Below are 23486 nucleotides of genomic sequence, written 5' to 3'. Positions count from 1 at the left end.
AATCTATTTTTAGGCATTGGCCACTGCCTTATTGGGTCCACTTGTTTATAGCAGAAAGCTTCTCACATGCAGATGTTGCTCCTTATTTAAAGGATTGGATAGACATGGTGACCTTTTGGGTTCCTTTAAGTAAATCATTTGGTTCTTTTGCTGTGTTTGTTCATGGTTTTCTTATTTCCTATATAATATTTGAAAATGTGAAAACACTCATAAAATTTAGACAACAAAATATACTATTGGGAGTGTAAACTAATTCTTAGATTGATTAGAGAAGAGAATGATTATAGATATATAAGTGTGGACAGTTATCTCCATTGATATGAGGCCTTTTGGGTGGCTTCAAAACAAGAGTTATGCTCAAAGTAAGCAATATCATACCATTATAAAGATCGGTAAAGGTCTTGTTGTCCTTATCAATTAGTATCCAAGCCTTGGTCTAAACCTAGCCGTGTGAGTGAAATCCTCAAATTTCTAACAATGAAATTTAGTGAGTCTCATTCTTGCTCTATTTAGGTAGCCTTGTTGGGCTTGTTTTTGTTTTTTGAAATTAGCTAAGAATTCAAGGGAACATTTGATTAACTAAACGGGGTTAATAAGTTTGGAGTTAATATGTTGGAGTTAGTAAGTTTGTGTTTTGGGTATAAACTTGCGGGAAATTACCAGTTTTGACCCAAAAACTTTTTCCCCCTTCAAAAGTAACCTCATCTAAAATCTACTATTTTTAACCCTTTTTCCAAACTTTAAGTGGGGGGACCCACCACGTAAAAAGATAGTTTTACTCCTAAATAAATGGTTATTTAAAAAAGTTAAATCAAATCTCATCTTCCCGTGGAAATCTCTTCATCTTCCGGTGGAAGTTAGGGTTTATTCTTCTTCTTGTTGAGTTGTCTTCACCATTGTTGGACTCTCTTCTCGCAAAGACTCCCTTGCCTCTATAAAAAAGACCAATCTTTTCATCTTCCATTACCCCTTCGTCCGATTCGGATTTTGACAAAAGATATCATTTCTATTTGTTTTCTTTCTAAATGTATCGATTCTATTATTTATAGGGGGAGTGTGTGATTTCTGGTAGGAATGTGTAGTAAAAAACCCAAAACCCTTTTTTTAATCATCCTTTGAACTTTAAGAACTTAAAAGAACCTATAAAATATTTGGGGTAAGGGTTATATATTCGTCTGGGTTTGATTTGACATTTTTTGGGTGTATTGAACTTCAGAAGAAAAATATCTCATGAAGTTGTTGCCAATGTTTGTCTTGTGAAGTATTTGCAATAGTGGGAAGTTTTTAACATAGCTCGAAAGTTTTTTGTCATTTGTCTCGTAATATTGTAAGTTTGTCTTGTGAAGTTACTTCACGAGACAAAAGACATAAATGAACTCAACTTCACGAGAGACAAAAGACTAACTTCTTCCTCTCGTGAAGTTGAGTTGATTTCTGTCGTTTGTCTCATGAAGTAACTTCATGAGATGGAAAACAAAAATCAACTTTATAGGGGATCAGATCTCGCAGTAGAAGCGTTGTGAACGCCTTGCATCCCTTAATTTAATTTTTACATAAACTAAACATAATATAAACATGTAAAATAGCATGCTTTAGGAAAAAAAAAAGATTAGAATCGTTCTTACCTTTGTAGATTCCCAATCTTCAAGAATAATCCTCTCGAATTTCTTACGAACGGCTCCTCCAACGATCTTGATCATGAACGATTTCTTAAACAATCTCGAACACTACCACGAGAGTAACCTCATTATTCTCTAGGATTCCAATAAAGGGATATGTGATATCCAACTATTAGGAGAGGGAGAGGAGAAAAGGGTTTTGGAGAGTAGAGAGGATTCTCTTTTTGTGGCTTAGCGAAAATTCTGCACAATAACACTTGTGTGCTGTGTATTGTCAGATGGTCCATATGGAGGTCTTTATGTAGAGAACTGTCAAGCCATTTTCCTAATCATTTTCCTATTTCTCTTTTCCGCAATTAGTTAATTAAATAACACTTATTTAATTAATTAGCACAATTAAATATTATTTAATTTAGTTTGCACATCAATTAAATAACTATTTATACATTAAATCCAATTTAATGTGTATATATTTAATTATCATAAACATCGTATGCTTATGTGCAATACCTCTCTATTAATTAATTCTCTATGAATCTAATTCACTTGAATTAATTATTTGAATCTTATTTAAGTATTTCTTTCCAATTTGAATTGTAGATTATATTCATAATCAATTATATATTAATCACATTAATATATAGTTTCCTCGAATTAATTTGAACAATTCAAATTATCCTTCTTAAATATACTCTAGTTAGCTAACAAGGGAACTTGGTGGACCTGTAGATCAGAAGCTTCAATGATATGAGATTAATTGGCTAAACTCATTAACCAAATTAATCAATGTTTGTTGACTGTGGGTACACTCCACTAAAGACCCACAACTGTACTCTTCACACTACATATATATTTATGTGTCCACGGATATAGATCAATAACAACAAGTTAGTCCTTCATGAGTGTTCGTAACTCCAACTGGGTCAAATTACCGTTTTACCATTGGGTTACTTCTGACTCCTTAAGTACCAGTGCTCCTCTAATGAACAACCTGTTTATGATCCAATCAATAAACAGAAACCCCTTTCGGGTCAGTAAAAGGGTACAACTCTTTGTTCAAGTCTCGGAGACACCACTTAAGGGAACACTCATCTACCTACCCTTAAGGCAGGAAGAAGTGAATTCCATCTTGTATTATTATGTTCCCAGTTGGTCTTCTCTGTAAAATGGTAGGCATATTATGTCGGCGAACTGGCCACCCTCACCCATACAAATCAAAGGACAATTCCTCATGAACAAGAGTTCATAATATACTCAGGATTAAGACTAAGTTGCCTAGTTCATCCTATTGAAATAAGAACCTAACTAGTTAATGGTGTTACATCTAGTGGTTACTATTTCGCGGTCTGGTCTTATGCAAACTCATTGCATAGGATACCCCCACTCGCTTTTCACCTACACGAATACGATGGATCATTGCGTTTGTATCAAATACAAAGTGGGTCGTATCCATAGTGTTACTAGGATAAGGTACCCAACCTTATCTCTATATTATAAACCCTTTAGGTTGTATTTTGAACATTGATTCATGTATGTCTCTACATACAATTCAAGACTCATCAGGCCACCTTGGATGTTGATTTATTGAATTTGGGTTATTAGGACAAAATAGATAACACAATTAATAACATTTATTGAATTAACATAAGTAACTCTTTATTGATGACAACCAATTAATAACATTTACTATCTACAAGTTTTAGGACATAAAACCCAACAAACTCAACTTCACGAGAGGTAGAAGACTGACTTCAAATCAACTTTACGACACAAAAGACAGAAATCAACTCAACTTCACGAGACAAACCCACAGAGAGTGCAACTTAAGCTTTTTTGCAAACTGCACAAAATTTGTCTTTTGGTCATGGCTCTCTGGCTTCTTTCTTGTGAAATTCGTCCTTTTTAAAGGTATTTTATTTCACTAGGGATTTTAACATTGTACCTTGTTTTGTGACACGAATAGGTATTTAACATTTTAACAAAATTCACGTTCTCCTCTCCTACACCATGCTCAAGAACCCCTTCAACACGTACATTTTCATCTTCTATGTCATCCTCCTCACTTACATTATGCCCAAACCCCCCGTCTGCACAACCAATATTCTCCTCACTGTACATTGAGGAGGATGAACCATTATCCTTGGGATTGTATGGATAAACAAAGAAACTGTCATCAGATAGGTTATATGGGGCAACATTATTATCTAAAAAGGTTAGTGATGTAGCATAGTCTCTGATGAATAATTTTTTTCAAAGGAAGGTTGTGTAGGATATAAGGGGATGGATATTCTTGGGCTAAATTGTATGGAAAGCTTGATTGGTATGAGCAACTGGGGTTCTTTAAATCATTCTCGCAATACATAAGTTTGGATTTCATTGATAAATATATAGTGGGTCTACATGCATCCTCACCATTTAAAAAGAACCTAATTTCTTGATCATTTCGTATCAAATACGTAGGAACCCTAGATCCAAAATTTTATAGACATCTTAGGGTGAGATCGTGGTTTTTTGGGTCAATCCCACTTAGATTATACACCTCCAACAAGAAGTCTTGAAAGTAAATGTCACCTCTTACATTCAAACCCTCTAGATTACCACCTGCACATTCTCGTTCATCCTCATTCCAAATGCTATCGTAGTAGACAAACGAGGCATTCTGCAAGTGAAAATAAAACTTATTGGCTAGAAGGAAATGTATACATAAATACTAAAAAAAAAAAAAAAAAACTTAGGAGAAAGTTGACTTCACGAGAGAGCTGACTTGGTCAACTTCACGAGAAAGTTGACCTGATCAACTTCACGAGACAGCTCGATTGGTCCAATTGCATGAGACAAAAGTTGAACAAAAGAGTTGTCTCGTGAAGTTAGACAAAGTCATCTTCACGAGAAAGACAACTTCGCGAGACTTTTCATGTTCTAGTACTTTCATTTTTCAATTTTCTCTTCACTTTTTCTTCTAAAACGTAACAATACTCCACGTATACAAGTAAAAAAAAAATAAGAATTTTGTTGCTTACTGAAAACTTTCTTTAAAAAGTAATTTTTTGCTCCATTTTCATGACTTTAAAAAAAAAAAAAAAAACTACCTTTCAACATACCTGTTTCTTTTGGAACTCTCAAAGAGGAAAGAAATTGTTCCTCTGAACTTTGGACCCTCTGAAAAAGATTATTCCTCTGAGGTTGGGACCCTTAACTTACGTAAAGCATTCTATTATTGAAAACAAAATGTGAAATTGAAGATTGAAGTTTCTATTTTAAGATATGTGAGTTAGGTAAGTTAGGTGATTTCATATTCAAGACAATTGAATGATCATTTATTCGGGAGTAAAATGTCTTTTTATGTGGTGGGTACCCCCACTTAAAGTTTGAAAATTGGAAGAAGGGATAAAAAAAAAATTAGATTTTAAGGATGAGATTACTTTTGAATGGGAAAAAAATTTTGGGTCAAAACCGACAATTTTCCTAAAATTGTAAGATGGAGTTCCTCAATAATTGTTAAAAGTAGATCAAGAAAGGAAGATAAGTTACTTGATAAATATAAAAAGTAGAAATAGAGGTAAGGAAGGATTCCTAAAAAATGTGGAAAGTAAAAAAAATAAAAAAATAACAAATAAAGTTACTTGATAAGTAAATGTGCAAACTTCAATAATGTTTACACCAATTTAAGGAGTTGATGGATGTATGTTTACGTAACAAAATTTGAAAATTACAAGTGAAAAATTGTGAGAAAACAAGCATAATTTAAAAAAAAAAACTATAAATTAAAAATCAAATAATTACTAAACGGAAATTAAGAAACCAGAAGTATTGCCAAATTCCAAAGCTCCAAAAGAGAGAAATACCACTAAACAATTCTTATCAAAACTTTTCCATTTCAAAGTTCATAACCCCATTTGGTTTTAGTTGTTATCTCTGTGTTATCAAGCTACATTATCAAAAGTTAATCATAACATTCAAATTGCTCTCTAAGACAAGTGAAGCTAATAATTCAAGCTTTGTTTGTTAGAAAGCTTTCTACTGATAGTATGTGACACTTTCATTTTTCTTTAATGGAGTTGTACTTTTGATCAATGTTAAAAATATATCTTTTACGGGAGTTTTTTTTTATGGATGACCTAAGAAATTGGACTCAAATGAAATTTGACCGACTTTTTCAAAATAAAATGTTCTAACCTTTGCCAACATATCAATTTTTTCCCGCATTTGTTCTCTCTTTTCCTCTCTTGCTCTTTCCCTTTTTTATCTCACTTTCTCGCTCCATCTGCCAATGAGTTCATTGGGTGCTACACGTCGAGGTTGCTAGTTTGGAAAAAAGTTGTACATTGCCATTGGCTACCACCTGTCACGGGTTATAATCAACATTTTTTTACTTCAATAAGAAGTTTATTCATCCATTGGATTTCACTCTCTCATTTTTCGTTGAAATACCTTGAATTTGTTATCTAGTGTTCTGAACAACCAAGTACATGAGTATTTGCGATCTTTATGTTATTTATGTTTATGATACTAGGATCTAAAGAAGTGTGCTATATAAACTTTCTAATCCTATGTTCTCTTGAACATAGTTAACACACTGTTAATGAACCACGTAAATCTGTAAGTTGAATATTTATTGTTTACGCTTTTTCCGTTTATCTTTATTTGTCTATTTCATAATATTTTCTAGTATCTTCTTTTTGTTTAACAAACACTGAGACTCTAATTAGTGTTTTCACGACATTATTATTCTTTATCGATTTCATTTTCTCAACAGAAACGAAACATCGACACACTGCAGTCTTTAGAGTCCCACAAAAACCACAATGTATAATAAGATTCAATCCATCTCATAGTTAGAGCTATGAAAATCCAGCTATGCCAGCTGCTCAAAGTAGATACAACTACTTTAACTCCCTTAGACAATGAAAAGCATAACTCATCCTTGTTCCATTGTCTGTCTTTAAAATTCAACCAGCTGGTCTTTATGAAGAAGGACTGATTCGTACCGAAACACGATATAATTTTTGATTCGATGAATTCATTATCCATCCCCTCTCTCATTTAACCTGAAAATTAGGTTCAATGATGTAGCCATTAGCTCTTTCCCAGAAAGTCAATCACATGGATATGCAATTTCCTTGTACAGTCTTTGTTTTGTGTGAAAGAGAGAGAAATGTAGAGTTCTTTTCTATGTTGATCAAAGCCATGTGAGGAGGTCTTCCCAACAACAGTCTTGAATACCCCACATTCATTAGAAATTCAGCAAGAACAGATCAGCAATCACAAAAAAACAGCTCTTTTTTTAGGGGGAAAAAGTCTATATATACGAACTTCAAATGAGCCTTCAAACACTCGAAACATATTCATAAACCAAAGAAATTTTTTTAGAGGGCGCTCGCTTGCTTGCCTCTTCTTTAGACGTGTTCTCGAGTCGACGAAGAATTTAGCAATGGGGATTCGTTTGCCATCGTCTTTGATTCATCATGCCAAGCAAATTCTAAAGATGAAAAACCAGTCAAATGTACCAAGAGGTCATATTGCTGTTTATGTAGGCGAGATCGATATTCAAAGGAAACGTTTCGTGGTTCCGATATCTTTCCTAAACCATCCTTCATTCAAACAACTTCTCAGCCATGCTGAGGAAGAGTTTGGATTCCATCATCCCCAAGGAGGTTTAACTATTCCTTGCAAAGAAGATGCCTTTGTAGATCTTACTTCTAGATTTCAACAGTCATAAAAGGAAGGACAACAAAGGCTATCCAACAATTTTTTTACAACATTTTTTTTCACCATTTGTTGGTGTTCTGATTCATTCAAATGTTGTATGAAAGGAAAGTTATACTATGTTGCTTCATGTTTAGTGGCATTTCCTTGGTGAATTTCCCACCAAGTCATGATACAAACAAAGCAATTCTCCATCAGTTGTTTTATTCTCTTGTTTGGTTTTTAATAGTCTACTAGTGAGTGCACTTCGTTAGATGATATAATATTAGATTTACATTCACCTATTAGTTTAAGTTTTTGGATCAATCGGTGATTTAACGTGGTATCAGAGCGAATAGTCCAAGAGGCTATGTTTTCAAACCCTGCAATGTTATTTCCTCCTACTAATATTGATTTCTATTTGTTGGGTCTTCCATATATCTCAAGTCCACAAGTGAAGGAAAGTGTTAGATAATATAATATTTAATTTACTTTCACCTATAAGCTTAAGTTTTTGGGTTGATTGGTGATCTAAACACTTTTTTGGGACAAAGAAACCATATATTATCCACATCAGTAGTTAAATTGCAATACTATGTACAGAAATTACACGACAATTAAGTAAACGTAGGAGAGGCTTCCTTTACTCTCTAATGCTCATTTTGAAAGTTGTGTTGTAAACAAAGATCTAAGGATTTCGTCGAAGAGCATCAATAAACTAGGACAATTTGGTTGAATTTATTTTTCAAAAACATATAAATGACTCATACTTTACACACATAATTTATGTCAATATATATATCGTTGTCTTTGTAGCATGAAATGATCCAACAAAAATTTGAGAGTCGAGAACTTTGAATCTAATGTATAAAAAATGGACTCTATCTATGTGAAGGTACTATATAACTCTAATGGAAAGAACAAGGTTTAATGCCTCGTTATGGGTATCAATTAATAGAATCTTTTGTAATTATGATATCGGTTTGATTTTATTGGATTAGAGGCCCTTTTTGTAGTTTTTTTGGGCTCCTTTGCTTTGCCTTTGTACTTGTCTCATTCTTTCTCAATGAAAGCTTGATTTCTTACCAAAATCTTTGATTGAAAGAATTTTTCTTTCACTTGGGATGATTTCAATTTTCTCCTCAATAATGGAGTATAAGGATGAAATATTCCATGGACTTCAATCAATTTGAGGTTTAAAACAAGTCCTTTTCCATTAGATTAGTGACTAGTTCTAATGGTAATGAGATCAATGTGAGAGAAGAAAGAAGATTTTCTTTCTTTTCTAATTGGTTTGCATTGGGTGGAGGATTCATTTGAGGATATTCTTCACAACCAACCTAACTAAAAGTTCTTTCAAGTTGCATAAAGTTTTTAGAAACAGAATGGTGAAGAAAGGAAAAGAAGGAAAGATGGAAGGTGTTAAATTATCAATTGACTAAAAAATTTAGATGATAGGTGAAGGTAAATTTAATATTACATTAACTACTATAATACTCACCTTCACTTGTGGGCAGGGGTGTTCATGGATTGGATTGGTTTGAAAGACTTTTTAGATCTAACCCAATTTTTCGGATTATAAATTTCGTCAACCCAAATAACCCTTATTGAAAAATGGACCCAACCCAACCCAATCATGAAATATTTGAGTTGGGTTGGTTCGGGTTAGTCGGGTTATTTATTTAAAATTTTGTTTTAAAAAGAAGCAAAACGTAAATATGTAAAAAAAAATTCTTTCTAAAGTGCTAGGAAACTATTTTTAAGAGTTGCTGAAGAATAAATTATTCAAAAAATATTGGAATTAAATAAAATTAAAATAAATATATGTATAAATAATTGTGTTATAAGTAATAAAAAATACATTTTAAAGTTAATAATAAATTCGGGTTGGTTTGGGTTATACTAGGTGAACCCATGAACCAACCCAACCCATAAAATTTTCATTTATTTGAACCCAACCCAACCCAAATGAGTTGATAACCTAACTCAAACCGCACGGATTGGGTTAAATTGATCTATTTTTTCGGATCATTAAGTTTTTTTAACACTCCTACTTGTGGGCTTGAAAATTCGTAGAAGACCCAACAAGTGGAATCAATATCAATTTGGGAGGAAATAACCTTGTAGGGGTTTGAACAAAAGATTTTCTGTTTTGGTACCATGTTAAATCATCGATTGACCCAAAAGCTTAAGTTGATGAGTGAAGGTAAATTTAATGCTCTATCAACACTTTAACAGAAGGAAAAATAGAAACTAGAAAATCATACGAAGACTTACAAATGAGAGTAACAAAAGGGTATTAAAGCAATTCTTTGGATATGAGAGAGAAGAGGAACTAGCTTATCAAATTATATGGTAAATCAGAAGAAAGAGAGTCATCCCCAAAGAGAATCATTGAGGAAATTGGGAAGTTTTTTTTTTTTGGTGACTAACAAGAATAATAGAAGGGGAAATTGCAACTAAAGAATTTTAAGACAAAACATTAGAGTGATGTGGATTATTTGACACTAGTATGGTATACCTAATGAACTTTACATAACTAAGACTACAAGGAAAACAAGGGGCATTAAAAAAGAGTCCAAATTTCAAAGATTAAAAAGACGAATATAAGATAAGGCTATCTTATTCCTTTCTCTAAAGAATCTACACAAGAAATGCAACATCTGATGGACAATATTTTTCTTTTGACTCATTAGAATGATTCACATATTTCCATAATGGTATCTTATTGTCAACTTTACGTATAAATTCTCATAGTTTTATTTTTGTTCGACTTGACAAGTCTCATATCAATGAAGTTGTAGTCCCCCATTTATTGCCTATGATCTTCTTCTTTTCTAGCTAAAGTAGGTCTTTGGTCATACTCTACGGATATAACTAAAAAGATCAAGCGGACAACAATATTGGATGCTTGAATGAAACCTAGTAAGAGGCTGAGATATATCAAGCCACCCTGCCTCTCCAATAAGAACTAAGAACCAAGTTTTTTTTTTGGTTATTGTAGTTCTCTAATGAGCTATAGTATGGAAACTTTGCTTTAAGGGTTTTTTTGGGTTCAAGCAAACTCGTATTTGGTGTAGATTTTAAGGATTTACTTGTATTTCTGTTGTGTGTTTTACAAATTTGTCATTTTGAAGAATAGAACCTATTTCAAGGTTGAGTTTCATTGGAAGATTTCACTAGATTTTTCAAGGCAACCACCCAACAGAGGAGACACCATTTGAGCTGAAGGTGTGTTGCTTAATGAAGGATGGCTAAATAATTGTAAGTTCAAGCAGTCAGAAGTATAAAGCATTTGAACTCTCTTGTGAGAGATCTAAATGAAACATTCGAATCCTGTCATTCCATCCCGACGAACAGTAGAATCGTTTATGTAAAAAAGTATTTCTAAGCATTTAGCAAGTCATTCTAAACATATTCTTAATGTTAAAAAAAACAAAAAAACAAAAAAACAAAATACAAGAAGGAGGTTAAGTTAGAGGAAAAGCAGAGAAAAGTTATGGTATGCAGCAGAATGTTCCAATCTTTTTTGTGTAAGACAAGTCTATGTGAACATTCTATTAGATAACATAGGGTTCCATCTCAAAATTAATTGTATTAAATCTATAAAACTTAAGTTGATGAGTGAAGGTGATACCATGTTAAACCACTTATTGACCAAAAAGCTTAAGTTGGTGGCTTGTGGGTTTGAAATATGTATAAGACCCAACAAGTGAGAATCAATATTAATTGGAAAGGAAATAACATTACAGGACTTTGAGTTTGAACACACGACTTCTTGAATCACTTACTCTGATATTATGTTAAATCACAGTTGACCCAAGAGTTTTAAGTTGATGAATAAAAGTAATTTTATTATCGTAACATCTAGCAAGTTCTCATGAGAAAGGACCTACAACTTATCCTCATATGGGTATACCAGCAAACTAATTGAGATTTATTTATGCATTCAAGAGTATAGAAAAAAAATAACTATACATAGCCACAGTTTAGGCATAACTGAGAAAAATTCAAGCAAAAAACATTATCCATTAATACCCTTCCTCTATTTTATTAAAAAAATTGTGAACTCAACCAAAAATGACCAGCCAGCCATCAGCCGAACATAATTGCATATTCTAGAATGATTCTGAAATGTTTAAATCCGCTTTTGTCCTTTTCAAAATTACTCCAAAATTGCTTTTAGTAATTCAAAATCAATTTTAATAGAATGAAAATTGAATTTAAAAGTAAAAAATTAAATAACTAATTGATTTTGAGTGATTCAAAGTGTATTTTAGAGTGATTTTAAACATATAAAAGTGAATTTAATAATTTTAAAATCACTACCAAACATGCACTAAAGCTGCTTTGACACGATGAACTTAACCTTTCACTCTATACTTTCATCTTCATTCCCAAATATGATGTTGCTCAAGAGAAATAAACTTCCATTCTCTTGACAGAACAAATTTAAAAGGGGAAATTAATAAGTCCATAAATTAAGAACCTGGATTAGAGTTTGAGCTTGTTGGTCTTTAGCATGTCCTTTGAGACTGCAACTCTGACAACCTTTGCAATAACATTGATCTAAACCCCCAATGTATTCCCTCCTTCCATTCTTGAGACTTGGTTGTTGTGAAATGAAGAAGTTTGCACATAGCTTACGGCCGCGTTTCAGTTCCGATTGGTCTCGGAACTACTTAGAAGTTCTCGGAGCTAATGCTGCTGCCAAGTAGACCTTTCCATCAAAGAGGCATCAGCAGAAACCATTGCTTGATGTTAAGAACTCAATGACTGAATCTTATAGCAATGGGATGTTAAGAACTGAAAGAGAATTAGCATACTGACCAGATAGTGAAGAGGGCCATGATTTGTTTCCTTGATCAACATGGAAGAATCAAGGAAATCAATCACGAGATCGGGCCGATTTCTAATAGTTTACGCGACATAAATAATAAAAATCTTTGAATGTCAAAGTCTTCAAATATAAACATCATTCAGACAACACGCCCCCTATGTTGACGAAATTGCAACATCTTTTATGACTTCCACGCTGACGAGCTGTGGATCTGTCTGATTTTTCGACCGAAATTTGGGCCCTATCTCACTGTTCACGAGTCTATTCTCAGCCATTGCACTGGGTCCATTGAAACAGTAACTTGTCAAACAGATCAGCCATTTAGTTTTGAAATTGGACTATGGCTTCCTTTTCTTGGAGCAAGAGGGGTCTACACACCAAAACATGGGGCATAGAGAAAAAGACCCACAGCTAGAAATAAACAGATAAATTAAAAGAAAGCAACAAAACTAGGAATACAAGAATTCAGGTAGAAAAACTTTAAACAGAAGAAAAAACCACGGACCAAATAAATTCTACCACGTAAAATATTATTACAATCACACATAAATCTCTCTCTAACACCAATTACAATAGCACTCTCAAATCATTATATCACTCACATAACCAAGCTAGTATACCAAGCTTAAAGTATTAGAATAATTTGAAACAAAAAATATAAACTCTTTTTATAGTGCTTGAAGTTCTCATTTCCTTGAATTTCTAATATTTGGTGAAAACTCAATTAAAAAAACAGTAAAAACCATTTAAAAAAGAGAGTGCTTCAACCAATAGAGCAATCCCATGTGAGCATTTGATGAAGTGGGTCCACTTTGACACCCATTTCCTAGTCTTTTGTGCTCATCTCCTCTCCATTTGCATTCTATAAATCCACACCAAACATCAACAAATTCTCATTCAGGGTCTGCAACTTCTCATTTTTACATCAATTTCTTAGAGACAAAACCATTCAAACTCACTCCTCAATGCCAAACAAATATTCAGAATGCAATCTGTTTCAACAAGATGTCGTTCCAACATTCCCAAAGGCCACATTGCAGCTTATGTGGGAGAGATTCGAAGGAAGCAATTTGTGGTGCCGGTATCAAACTTGAATCATCCTTCATTTCTAAGTTTGCTTAACAGAGCTGAAGAAGAGTTTGGGTTCAACCATCCAAGTGGGGGTTTGACAATTCCCTGTAAAGAAGATGCTTTCATTGATCTTCTTCAAGATTGCATACCTCTTCAAAAGTAGAGCAACATAAAAGCTACAATTTCCCACCAAAAGAGAGAATGGAATAATTTTACCAACTTCTCTTTTCATTCTTGTTTGAAGAGAACCAAAGCAGAATATCATTGTATATTGTTTTTCTGTATAAAAATTAGAGCAATCCAAACAAAAGAAAATTCATATAAAATCAGCACAGGCTCCAAGATGATTCAGTGTTCTTTCTTTTCTTTGTCCAAGTCCAAACTAACCCCTTATAAGTTATCAAATTTTCATCCAATAATGATATCTGTAATAAAATCGACAATCAAAGAAAAACAAAAACCGTAAACAGTAGAGTGATCGACACAAAGTGTAGATTATTGTTAGAGAGAGCAACTTTTTATTGTTAGAGAGAAATATCATCTTACATATTACATAGGCGCCTCTAGAATCAGAGAATTTATATAGCGCACTTCTCTAAAACTTCAAGACAAAAATTGTAAATAACATACGCACAAATACAACTTAAGTTTTGAAGCATCAGATAATAGATTCAAGATATTCCAACGTACTTTGATCAATCTCACAGGGCAACTGGGTTCGATGAATGTGGGTACCATGTTTTGGAGGGAGTGAGGAGATAGACCAATGTGGGTTCGATGAATGTCCCACACGCGCACCGCCGCTTTTGTCCACGCACGTTCTGAGGCTCACCGTCTTTTTCTCTCTCTACCGTTCCACGTTAAAGGCCTATAAAAGGCATGGCCTTCAACATTCGAAAACACAAATCATTTTTCCACTCCATTTCATTTTTCCTCTTCTCTTCCATTCCACGACTTAGCCTATAACGAGTTTCTGTTTTGTAGATTTTACTCTTTGTTTGATGCCATGCCTTGACCGTTTACTATTCGTCGTTATGAGGGTCCTTCCATTTCTAACCTAACTAATCCAATCGAATTGACAATGTTGCGGCATTAATTGGCTAAGAGACGGTCCAAGCCACCATCATTGTTCCAAACTGAGAGGCTCAATGAACTAGGCATGGACCAATGGGAGCCAATGGCATGTACCAAATCAGACATCAGAGCCCAAGGATGCAACAATAGGCTCTTTCATTATAAGCAGACCACATGGAGATTTTTTTTTTTTTTTTCTCATGCACTTTGTCTTAAAGCATTCAATTCAGTACGACAGCTTGGACAAGGAGATGGGTTGGAGTTACCGGTTATGTTTCTGAGTTCAGTAAAGCCATGTGAAGAATTCAACTCGGACACTCAGCTAATAGTCTCCAAAGTCCCACTTAGCCATTGGAATATCAGTACTCTTTTAGTTAACCAGTAGACAAGTCTTAAAACAACCAAGTTGTTGAGAAATTGGCAATTAAAGAAACACATAAAACGTACAGTGAAGAGAAATCGACATAGAAATTTACGTGATTCACTAATAGTGTATTATTTACGTCTACAAGCCGATAGAGAGAGCAATTTATTATTTAGAGAGAAAATATCATATTACAGATTTAGATGCACCAATAAAGTTAGATAGTATATATAACGTACTCTTCTAAATTTTAGGGCCAAAATCATAAATAATACAAATATAAATACAAATTACGTCTCTAGACTTTGACTCATTAATCGGTCAACGAGACCTTGTCCAGATAACAAATTCAAGACCTCCAATCAAAAGTAAACTAAAAAGACCGTTGATTTCTCTTCTAGTTAATTCTATAACAACGAGATCAAGATTTCAAACCTTTCTAAAAAATTTCTCTTCTAAATGGAGAAAGAAGGAGAGCAGGACAAAACAATGAAACCTTGTGCATAATTCTAGAAAACTCTTTAAAATTTTAATTTTCTAGATAGGCGGTGATCATAGAGTTTGACACTTATCCCTCAAGTCACCTTCATTTTCTTGTTGCTATAATGATCATTAGGTTGACCTGTAATGATTGGCAGGTGAAAAAATGAAAGAACTTTGTAAGTTTATGATAAAATTTTTTATCCAATTAAGCTATGCTCATGTTGATAGAGTTTATTTTGTTAACCCTATGATAATTTGTAGAAATACAAATTATTATTCACTCAAAGTTAGAATAATTATGATTAAAAGTGATGTAAATGTGTTCATAATAAAAAAAAGCATATGACATTGTATATATGTGATAAACTCATGCAAAAGTGACCTCTAAGTAAAAAAAAAAATTGCATCACTAATGTAATTTAATGCAAGAATCAGAAAAATTTACTAAGTGTTGCAGACAAAACCAACGCAAGGATCATGCATCCAGCTTACCCAACGCATGATAGATACATTTGGCTCATGCAATCAACGTTAAATCATAACTTGCAAGCATGGGCATTTGACTGGCAATGTCTAATCTAGGCAGAATGGCAGGTGGCTGTCTCAGGGTATGGAATTTAATGCAATCACATCACCAAGTGGTTATTCTGATGCTTATATAAAGAGATGTTGTCTGCAGTTGAGGAATGAGCAAGATTAGTTAGAGAGTTAGACATTTTTTATCCTTTATCTCTGCCGACTGCAAGAAAGAAATAAGAGGGACGATAGTCATTTTCCATCGTTGGTAACGAGGTTCTACCGAAGAAAAGCTTAAGAGAGACATCTCCTTCAACCCTTCTACCTAGTTTTCAACAACAAGCATAAAACCAAGCCAAAGGGGACAAAAGATTAAACCCCGTAGGTTGACTTCTTCTTTTTACTTTGCATTCTCATTCACTATCCTACTTGATTGAATTAAGATCATATGTATCAAGACATATTCTTTAATTCAATCTCTATTTCAACCATTCTTCACATCTCCATCTGTTAATTTATTACGTTGTTTGTGTATGTGAATCTTCTGGCTTGATAATTTCATAAAATTTGTTGCTTGAATCCACCTGATCAATTAATTGAAGTGAAAAAGTAATTAATTACTCGAGAGAGTAGTTATCTGTAGAACGCATCAAGCTAGGACGTGAGTAATTTTAGAGATAAAAATATTTATGTCATTTGCCTGTTCATTTTACCTAATGCATGCAACCTAGAGATAGAATAAGTGTGGCATCTACATCGAGAGATGTTGAACATAAATCAAAGAACAAGCTCCAAACGCATCACATGTACACTTAGATTTTAGCAGACATCTTCACCATTTTCATTTCATTGTCATTGTGCTTATATAGGTTTGTTGTTTTCACTAGGAAATCAATGCATATCATCTAACGCTCGATCCAATCATCCATGAACCATTTTCCCCCTTTACCTGAACTCCTACTTCCTCTTGCATGCGTGCTAGTAGTTTTTGTACATAGCCTACGCATATCGACCAATTAGTAAACCTTTGCAATAGATTCAAAGACCAAGTCTGCGTTAGTTTACTCTAGATTCCCTGCATTCGACCTTGGGCTTTCCAAGACAAGTTAGATTTATACTTGTGCAAAATGTATATGAATATAAGTCTATCCTCTATCAAATTCATAGCATCATCTTCATGCCAAGAGATAGATTAAACATCTTCCCCATAATCATTCTGTTGGGATTGGTGTTCTAATTCTCCTGGAGTCTCGTAGTTTGTAAACTGTACACATTATTATGAATAAAATAAGAGTTATTCTATTTTCACTCTCACCACCATCAATCTCTTTCACTACTCGTTCTCGTGGACTCAATTTTTACAAACATAAGAGTTCATGATACTTAAGAGCTTGCTCAGCGATCGTTTAGACAATTGTGCTTCACTGCATCATTGTCATTTAGACGATCGTTTAAGGTTTGCGTTATGCATTGCGCGCTGCATGATCGCATACGTGCTTCATCGCATAGTAAAAGGTACATAATCGTTTAGCTCTGGAAGTATAGGTAAACGATTGAGTAAAGCGTTTGCTCTTTCGTGTAGACGATCACTTGGGTTTTGGTACACGAACAGTGGAGATGCAAACTTCAACTAGACAGTTCAAGACCTGGTTTGCCTATTTGAACCGGAGACTCTTTGCCTTTGTAATAGTGAGCTTTTAGTTTTGAGGATTTGAGGCACTTTTTCCCGGTTCATCAACTTTTGTTTAATATACATGAGATGTATGTGGTTTATATGGCATAGTGTATGACATATAGGTTTGAAATCCACCTTAGGTTGTGCAATTATTCATGCATCATGTATTATAAGTGTTATAATATGGCATGATCAAATTACAAGAAAGCATGCGCCTGCATCATGAAATATAAGAGTTATATTTATGCATGCATCATCTTTATATTATAAGCGTTATAGTATAAGGGTGAATGGAAGCATGTTTTCTTGGTTGGTTCGTTGCTTATTTGTATAAGAGTTATATAAAAAGTAGCAATGAATGAACAATGCATGGAGCATGACACTTAGGCTATTTGTAAAAGTTGTGAATGTCTTGTATGTGTTTGCTTTGCGTTGTGAATGGTTTTGGTTGTTTCTGTTATAAGCATTATAATAGAAATTAGAACTAAAATCGATAAGAAAGAGTTACATGCTGATTTAGGGTGAACTCATGTTTTAAAAGGGTTTTAAAATTGGATTAAGATAGACCTAAATTCAAAGGTTCTAATGCGATTAGCAACCTAAGTTTAATCTTTTTAAATCAGTTTAATAGGATTAAATTGATTGACATAAAAGATTAAAATTGTATTAAATCTATCTATAAGGGACCTTTTGTCTAAGGTGGGTTTTGTCTAGGCTGGGGTACTTAAGCTGACAAAAACAGAACACCCCTACCTGGGAACCTATCTAGAAAGGTGAATTAGATAGATTTTCTGCAAGCATGTGATAGTTGGTCAAAGACTCTATTAAAAAGTTTAATGGATGATGATTAAAACTTGTTCAAACTATCCAAGGTAAAAGTTACTCTTGGGCAACCTAAAAAGTCACTCAGTTAAAATTCTTAGACGTGTTTTTTCTAAGTAAACTAAACCCTAAGTTATAAAATACTCAGTGAGAGGAAGAGATGTATCTAATATGTCAATGATTCTACTCACGTTTCTCCCTAAATGTTCATGTCGTGAGATTCATGCTTGGCCTCATGGTGCCCTGGGAGCATCCCCATTCGGATGGTGTTTACATGATTCAATATCAAGGTGGATGAGAGAGTGTTTATAGTAAGTGGGTGAAGGGTATGTGTCAACACGTCCTATGGTCTCTGTCATTGGTTCGCAGCGTGAGATCATTCTGTACTCCCTCGTGGCGCCCTGGGAGCATCTCCCTTCAGATGGGTTTTGTGCAGTTGGTCAATATCAAGGTGAACTCCAGAAATGGATAGGGTCACTTTAGTTTTTGCCTTCATCAGATTTTTTCCCTTCGGATTGGCTGCTTAGGGCGGAAATCTAGGGCCTAAAATGGCAAATCACGCTTACGAAAAATTGTTAAATAAATTAATGATTTCTTGACAAAATCAATGATGGCTAATCGTTATAGGAGCAAGAGTTGTTCTGGTATTAATGGTTGGTTGAGAATGTCTTAATTCAGAGGAGGAATAAATTGATCACCCTTCGGCGGCTTTTGTCCTAAACCTTTGGAGTGTCACTACGAAACTAGATATCACACGGGGTTCATGTTAGTTTTGCTAAACCATATTGGATGTTGTATGTTTTTCAATGGATATTTGCTTGAAACCTAACAAAGGTTAATGTGTTTTTGTTTTTTCAGCAACATGTTTGATTTTCCGTTAAATGCCTCTAGTTTGACCCGTTACATACAGTGAAAAGAGTCTTGTAAAACGTATTTTGTGGTAAACGACCTCCAGTTTGCCATGGTTGAGGAATGTCCTCAAGTCTCAACTCTTGATGCACCGCGAAGTGTTCGTAATGCATATGAAGTGGATGAAGGCTAATTCATTGGCCCGACTTCACATATTGGCTAGCATACCTGATGCTTTGGCCAAAAGGGTTGAGAACATGGTCATTGCACGTGAGATCATGGACTCGTTGCAAGATTTGTTAAACGTTAGTTCTTACTTTTTGAACACAAAGGGATGGATGACAAAACCAGTAATGTCAGTTCCCAAGTTAAACTCCAGGAAGAGAAAGCAAGTGTTGTTGACTCTGTTAAAGTTCATAGAAGAGAAGTGTTCTCTGACATTGAACTTGAGATTATTTAGGTTTTGATACTGATCCCACTACTCTTCAAAAGAGAAAACTGTCTAAAGACAGTAAATATGATTTATTGATCTTGGAGACGTGTTTGGTAGAGAATGATAATTTTGCCTGAATCCTTGATTCAAATACTACTAATCACGTCAGTTCCTCTTACCAAGGATTTAGTTCCTGGCAAATGTTACCACAGGGAGAGTTGACTCTTCGAGTCGGTACTGGTGAGGTTGTTTCAGCTGTTGCTATAGGCAGGCTGAAGTTATTTTTGGACAAGAAACGTTATCTGTTACTGGATAATGTTTTCGTAGTTCCTCATATCAAAAGGAACTTAATCTCGGTTTCTTGTCTCATTGAACAAGGTTATACCATCTCCTTTTCTGAGAGTAAAGTGTTTATTTTCAAGAATGGAATGGAGATTGGTTTTGGTTCAATGGAAAGTAATTTATATGTACTAAGGTCGTTAGTCATAAAAGCCTTGTTTAATACTGAAATGTTCAGTACAGCGACAATAGCTAAAAGTCCAACGCCCATCTTTGGCATCTAAGGTTAGGTCACATCAACCTTAATAGGATTGAGCAGTTGGTGAAATGTGGACTTCTAAAGAGTTTAGAAGAAAACTCTTTGCCGGTACGTGAATCATGCCTTGATGGCAAGATGACCAAACGACCTTTTACTGGAAAAGGTTACAAAGCCAAGGACGCCTTGGAGCTTGTACATTATGACCTCTGTGGTCTGATGAGTGTTAGGACACGAAGTGGGCATGAATATTTCATCTCTTTCATAGATGATTATTTAAGGTACGTGTATCTATACCTAATGCAACGTAAGTCTGAAGCCCTTGACAAGTTCAAGGAGTATAAGGCTGAAGTTGAAAACTTGTTAGGTAAGAAGATAAAAACACTACGATCTGATCGTGGTGGAGAATATATGGACCTCCAATTCTAGAATTGTATGATAGAACGTAGAATTACGTCTCAACTCTCGACCCAAGGTATGCTTCAGTAGAATGGTGTATCAGAAAGGAGAAACAGAACCTTGTTGGACATGGTTCAGTCTATGATAAGTTATGCTTATCTTCCAGACTCGTTTTAGGGTTTTGCAGTGGAGACAGCATGCTACATTCTGAACAACATTCCCTCGAAAAGTGTTTCTGAAACACCTTTTGAGTTGTAGAGAGGCCGTAAAGGTAGTTTACGCCACATCAGGATTTGGGAGTGTCCGACCCACGTGCTTGTGACTAACCCGAAGAAGTTGAAACCGCGTTCGAAAGTTTGCCTCTGTGTAGGCTACCCCAGGGAAATGAGGGGTGGATACTTCTATGATCTGAGTGAGAACACAGTGTTTTTTTCTACAAATACTATCTTCTTGGAAGAAAACCACATCAGGGATCATAAACCACGAAGTAAGTTTGTTTTACCTGAGATTTCTAGTAAGACTGAGACTACTGAGGGTTCAACAAGAGTTGTTGAATAGACTAACAGATCAACAAGAATTGTTGAGGTCGGTATATCCAGTCAACCAGCTCAAGAGTTGAGACTGCCTCGACGTAGTGGGAGGGTTATGAACCCACTGGAATGCTACATGGGTTTGACCGAAGCCTAGAACGTTAAAAATGACGTTCTAGGAGGATGTTGACAAGGATGAGTGGATTAAGGCCATGAATTAGAAGATGGAGTCTATGTACTTCAATCAAGTCTGGGAGCTTGTAGATCATCCTGATGGGGTAAAACCTATAGGGTGTAAGTGGATCTACAAGCGAAAGCAAGGTGTAGATGGAAAGATGCAAACTTTTAAGGCTAGAGTCGTAGCAAAGGGTTATACTTAGGTCGAGGGAGTGGACTATGAGGAAACTTTCTCACCTGTTGTCATGCTCAAGTCTATCAGGATACTCCTATCCATAGCCACATTTTATGATGTTGAGATATGGCAAATGGACATTAAAACTGCCTTTCTTAATGGTAATCTTGAAGAGACCATCTATGGATCAACCAAAGGGGTTTGTAGTTCCAGATCAAGAGCAAAAAGTTTGCAAGCTTAATAGGTCCATTTATGGGCTGAAACAAGGGTCTAGATCTTGGAACATTAGATTTGACAGTACGGCCAAATTGTTTGGCTTTGATCAGAATGTTGATGAGCCTTGTGTTTACAAGAAGATCATCAGCAGCTCAATAGCTTTCCTGGTACTATATTTAGATGATATCCTACTCATTGGGAATGATGTAAGGTTTCTGACTGACATTAAAAAGTGGCTAGCTGCCCAGTTCTAAATGAAAGATTTTGGTGAGGCACAGTATGTTCTAGGGATTCAGATCATTCGGGATCGTAAGAACAAGAGGTTAGCCTTGTCTCAGGCATCGTACATCGATCAAATGTTGATTAGGTACATGCTGCAGGATTCCAAGAGGGATTTGTTACCCTTTAGGCATGGAACCGTATTGTCTAAGGATCAATGTCCTAAGACACCTCAAGAGGTTGAAGAGATGAGACGGATTCCTTATGTTTTAGCTGTTGGAAGCTTAATGTATGCAATGTTGTGTACCCGACCTGACATTTGCTATGCAGTAGGGATTGTCAGTTGTTATCAGTCCAATCCAGGATTTGATTACTGGACGGCTGTCAAAACGATCCTCAAGTATCTTCGGAGAACGAGGAACTACATGCTCGTGTATGGAGATAAGGATCTGATCCTTACAGGATACACGAACTCTGACTTTCAGACCAATAGAGATTCTCATAAATCGACATCGAAGTCAATGTTCACTCTGAATGGAGGAGCTGTAGTGTGGTAAAGCATCAAGCAAGGATGCATCGCAGACTCCACTATGGAAGCCGAATACATAGCCGCTTGTGAAGCAGCTAAGGAGGCTGTCTGGCCGAGGAAATTCCTTACAGATTTGGAAGTTGTTCCAAATATGGATTTGCCATTCCTCTTTATTGTGATAACAACGGGGTTGTGGCAAATTCGAAGGAGCCTCGAAGTCATCGTAGGGGAAAGCATATAGAGCGAACATACCACTTGATTAGGGATTTTGTGCATCACGGTGATGTAATAGTCACGAAGATTGTGTCAGAGCATAACGTTGCTGATCCATTTACAAAGGCTCTCATGACTAAAGTGTTCAAGGATCACCTGGAGAGTCTGGGTCTGCGGGACATGCGGCATCTTGTCTAGGGCAAGTGGAAGATGATACTGGGGTATAGTGTATGCCCTAGTTTATTGTATATTGTACTTGTTTTTATCATGTATTGTACATTAGTCTCCCGAGGGATAAGGACAAGTGGGAGATTGTTGGGACTGGTGTCCTAATTCTTCCGAAGTCTCGTAGTTTATAAACTATACACATTGTTATGAATAGAATAAGAGTTATTTTATTTGGCATTTACTCATATCCAATAATCAAAGTTCCATGGTTATTGTATGTAAACTTAAGCATGTATATGAGATATACAAGTGGATCATGCCTTAAGTAATAACCTAAAAAGGTCAGTAGTATAAGGATTAAGGAGGGATACCTGATCCTGGTGATACTACGGATATGGCCCGCTTTGTAGAGATATGCAAGTATTGTGAACTACTACATATGGTAGATCCTGACCATTCATGTGGAGACATGCAAGCGGGGGTGTCTTATACAAAGAGTTTGTATAAGACCGGACTACGAGATGACTAGTCTCTGTATATAACGTCGTTGATACTTGAGACGTACATCTCACCTTAACGACCATAGGTGACATGACCTCAATCCTGAGTGTTTTGGGAACTTCTGCCTTTGAGGGCAGTCCTTTGATTAGTATGGGTGAGAGTGGCCAGATTACCAACTCAACATGCCTACCTTTTTGGGGATTTTTCTGATTTGGGAGTTAGGAACTCAGTTACACAAGATGGAATTCACTCCTTCCTCGAAGTAGAGGTAAGTAGATAGATTGCTCCCTTAAAAGTTGATTTCGGGTCTTGAACATAGTGGTCACAACTTTTCTTTGGAAGAGATGACTCAGTCATAATAGGACTATGACTTGTGTTCATTAGAGGGATCAG

General features: G+C 35.3%; 1 protein-coding gene, 1 long non-coding RNA gene and 1 pseudogene across 6 annotated transcripts; 2 read left to right on the top strand and 1 right to left on the bottom strand.

The window, feature by feature from the left end:
• Positions 1-3936: 3936 nt before the first annotated feature.
• Positions 3937-12375, bottom strand: LOC120088354 (uncharacterized). Of its 5 annotated transcripts, XR_005484898.2 has the most exons (4): positions 11794-12350; positions 5796-5961; positions 4721-4778; positions 3937-4278 (listed from the first exon to the last, which is right to left on the bottom strand). It is a non-coding gene; the product is annotated as an uncharacterized LOC120088354 (long non-coding RNA). The 5 variants fall into 5 exon arrangements; XR_005484897.2 differs by lacking the exon at positions 4721-4778 and having other exon boundaries at positions 11794-12346; XR_016523892.1 differs by lacking the exon at positions 5796-5961 and having other exon boundaries at positions 11794-12344.
• On the top strand, positions 6958-7508 carry LOC120088353 (auxin-responsive protein SAUR21-like). Its single transcript, XM_090305916.1, has one exon. It carries the CDS (start codon positions 7051-7053, stop codon positions 7336-7338), a length of 288 nt encoding a protein of 95 aa, XP_090162042.1. The 5' UTR covers positions 6958-7050; the 3' UTR covers positions 7339-7508.
• A 565-nt stretch (positions 12376-12940) lies between the features above and the next one.
• LOC150033432 (auxin-responsive protein SAUR24 pseudogene) lies at positions 12941-13541 on the top strand (annotated as a pseudogene).
• The last annotated feature ends 9945 nt before the right edge of the window (positions 13542-23486 follow it).

The sequence above is a fragment of the Benincasa hispida genome, chromosome 10, assembly GCF_027475165.1.
Source record: "Benincasa hispida cultivar pf3 chromosome 10, pf3_genome.v1.1, whole genome shotgun sequence".
NCBI lineage: Eukaryota > Viridiplantae > Streptophyta > Magnoliopsida > Cucurbitales > Cucurbitaceae > Benincasa > Benincasa hispida.
Note: the sequence above shows the minus strand (reverse complement) of the source record. Positions and strands in the feature narration are given on the sequence as shown.

Coding starts and splice junctions, on each gene's coding strand:
- LOC120088353 (XM_090305916.1), top strand. CDS start 7,051: ATGGGGATTCGTTTGCCATCGTCTTTGATTCATCATGCCAAGCAAATT.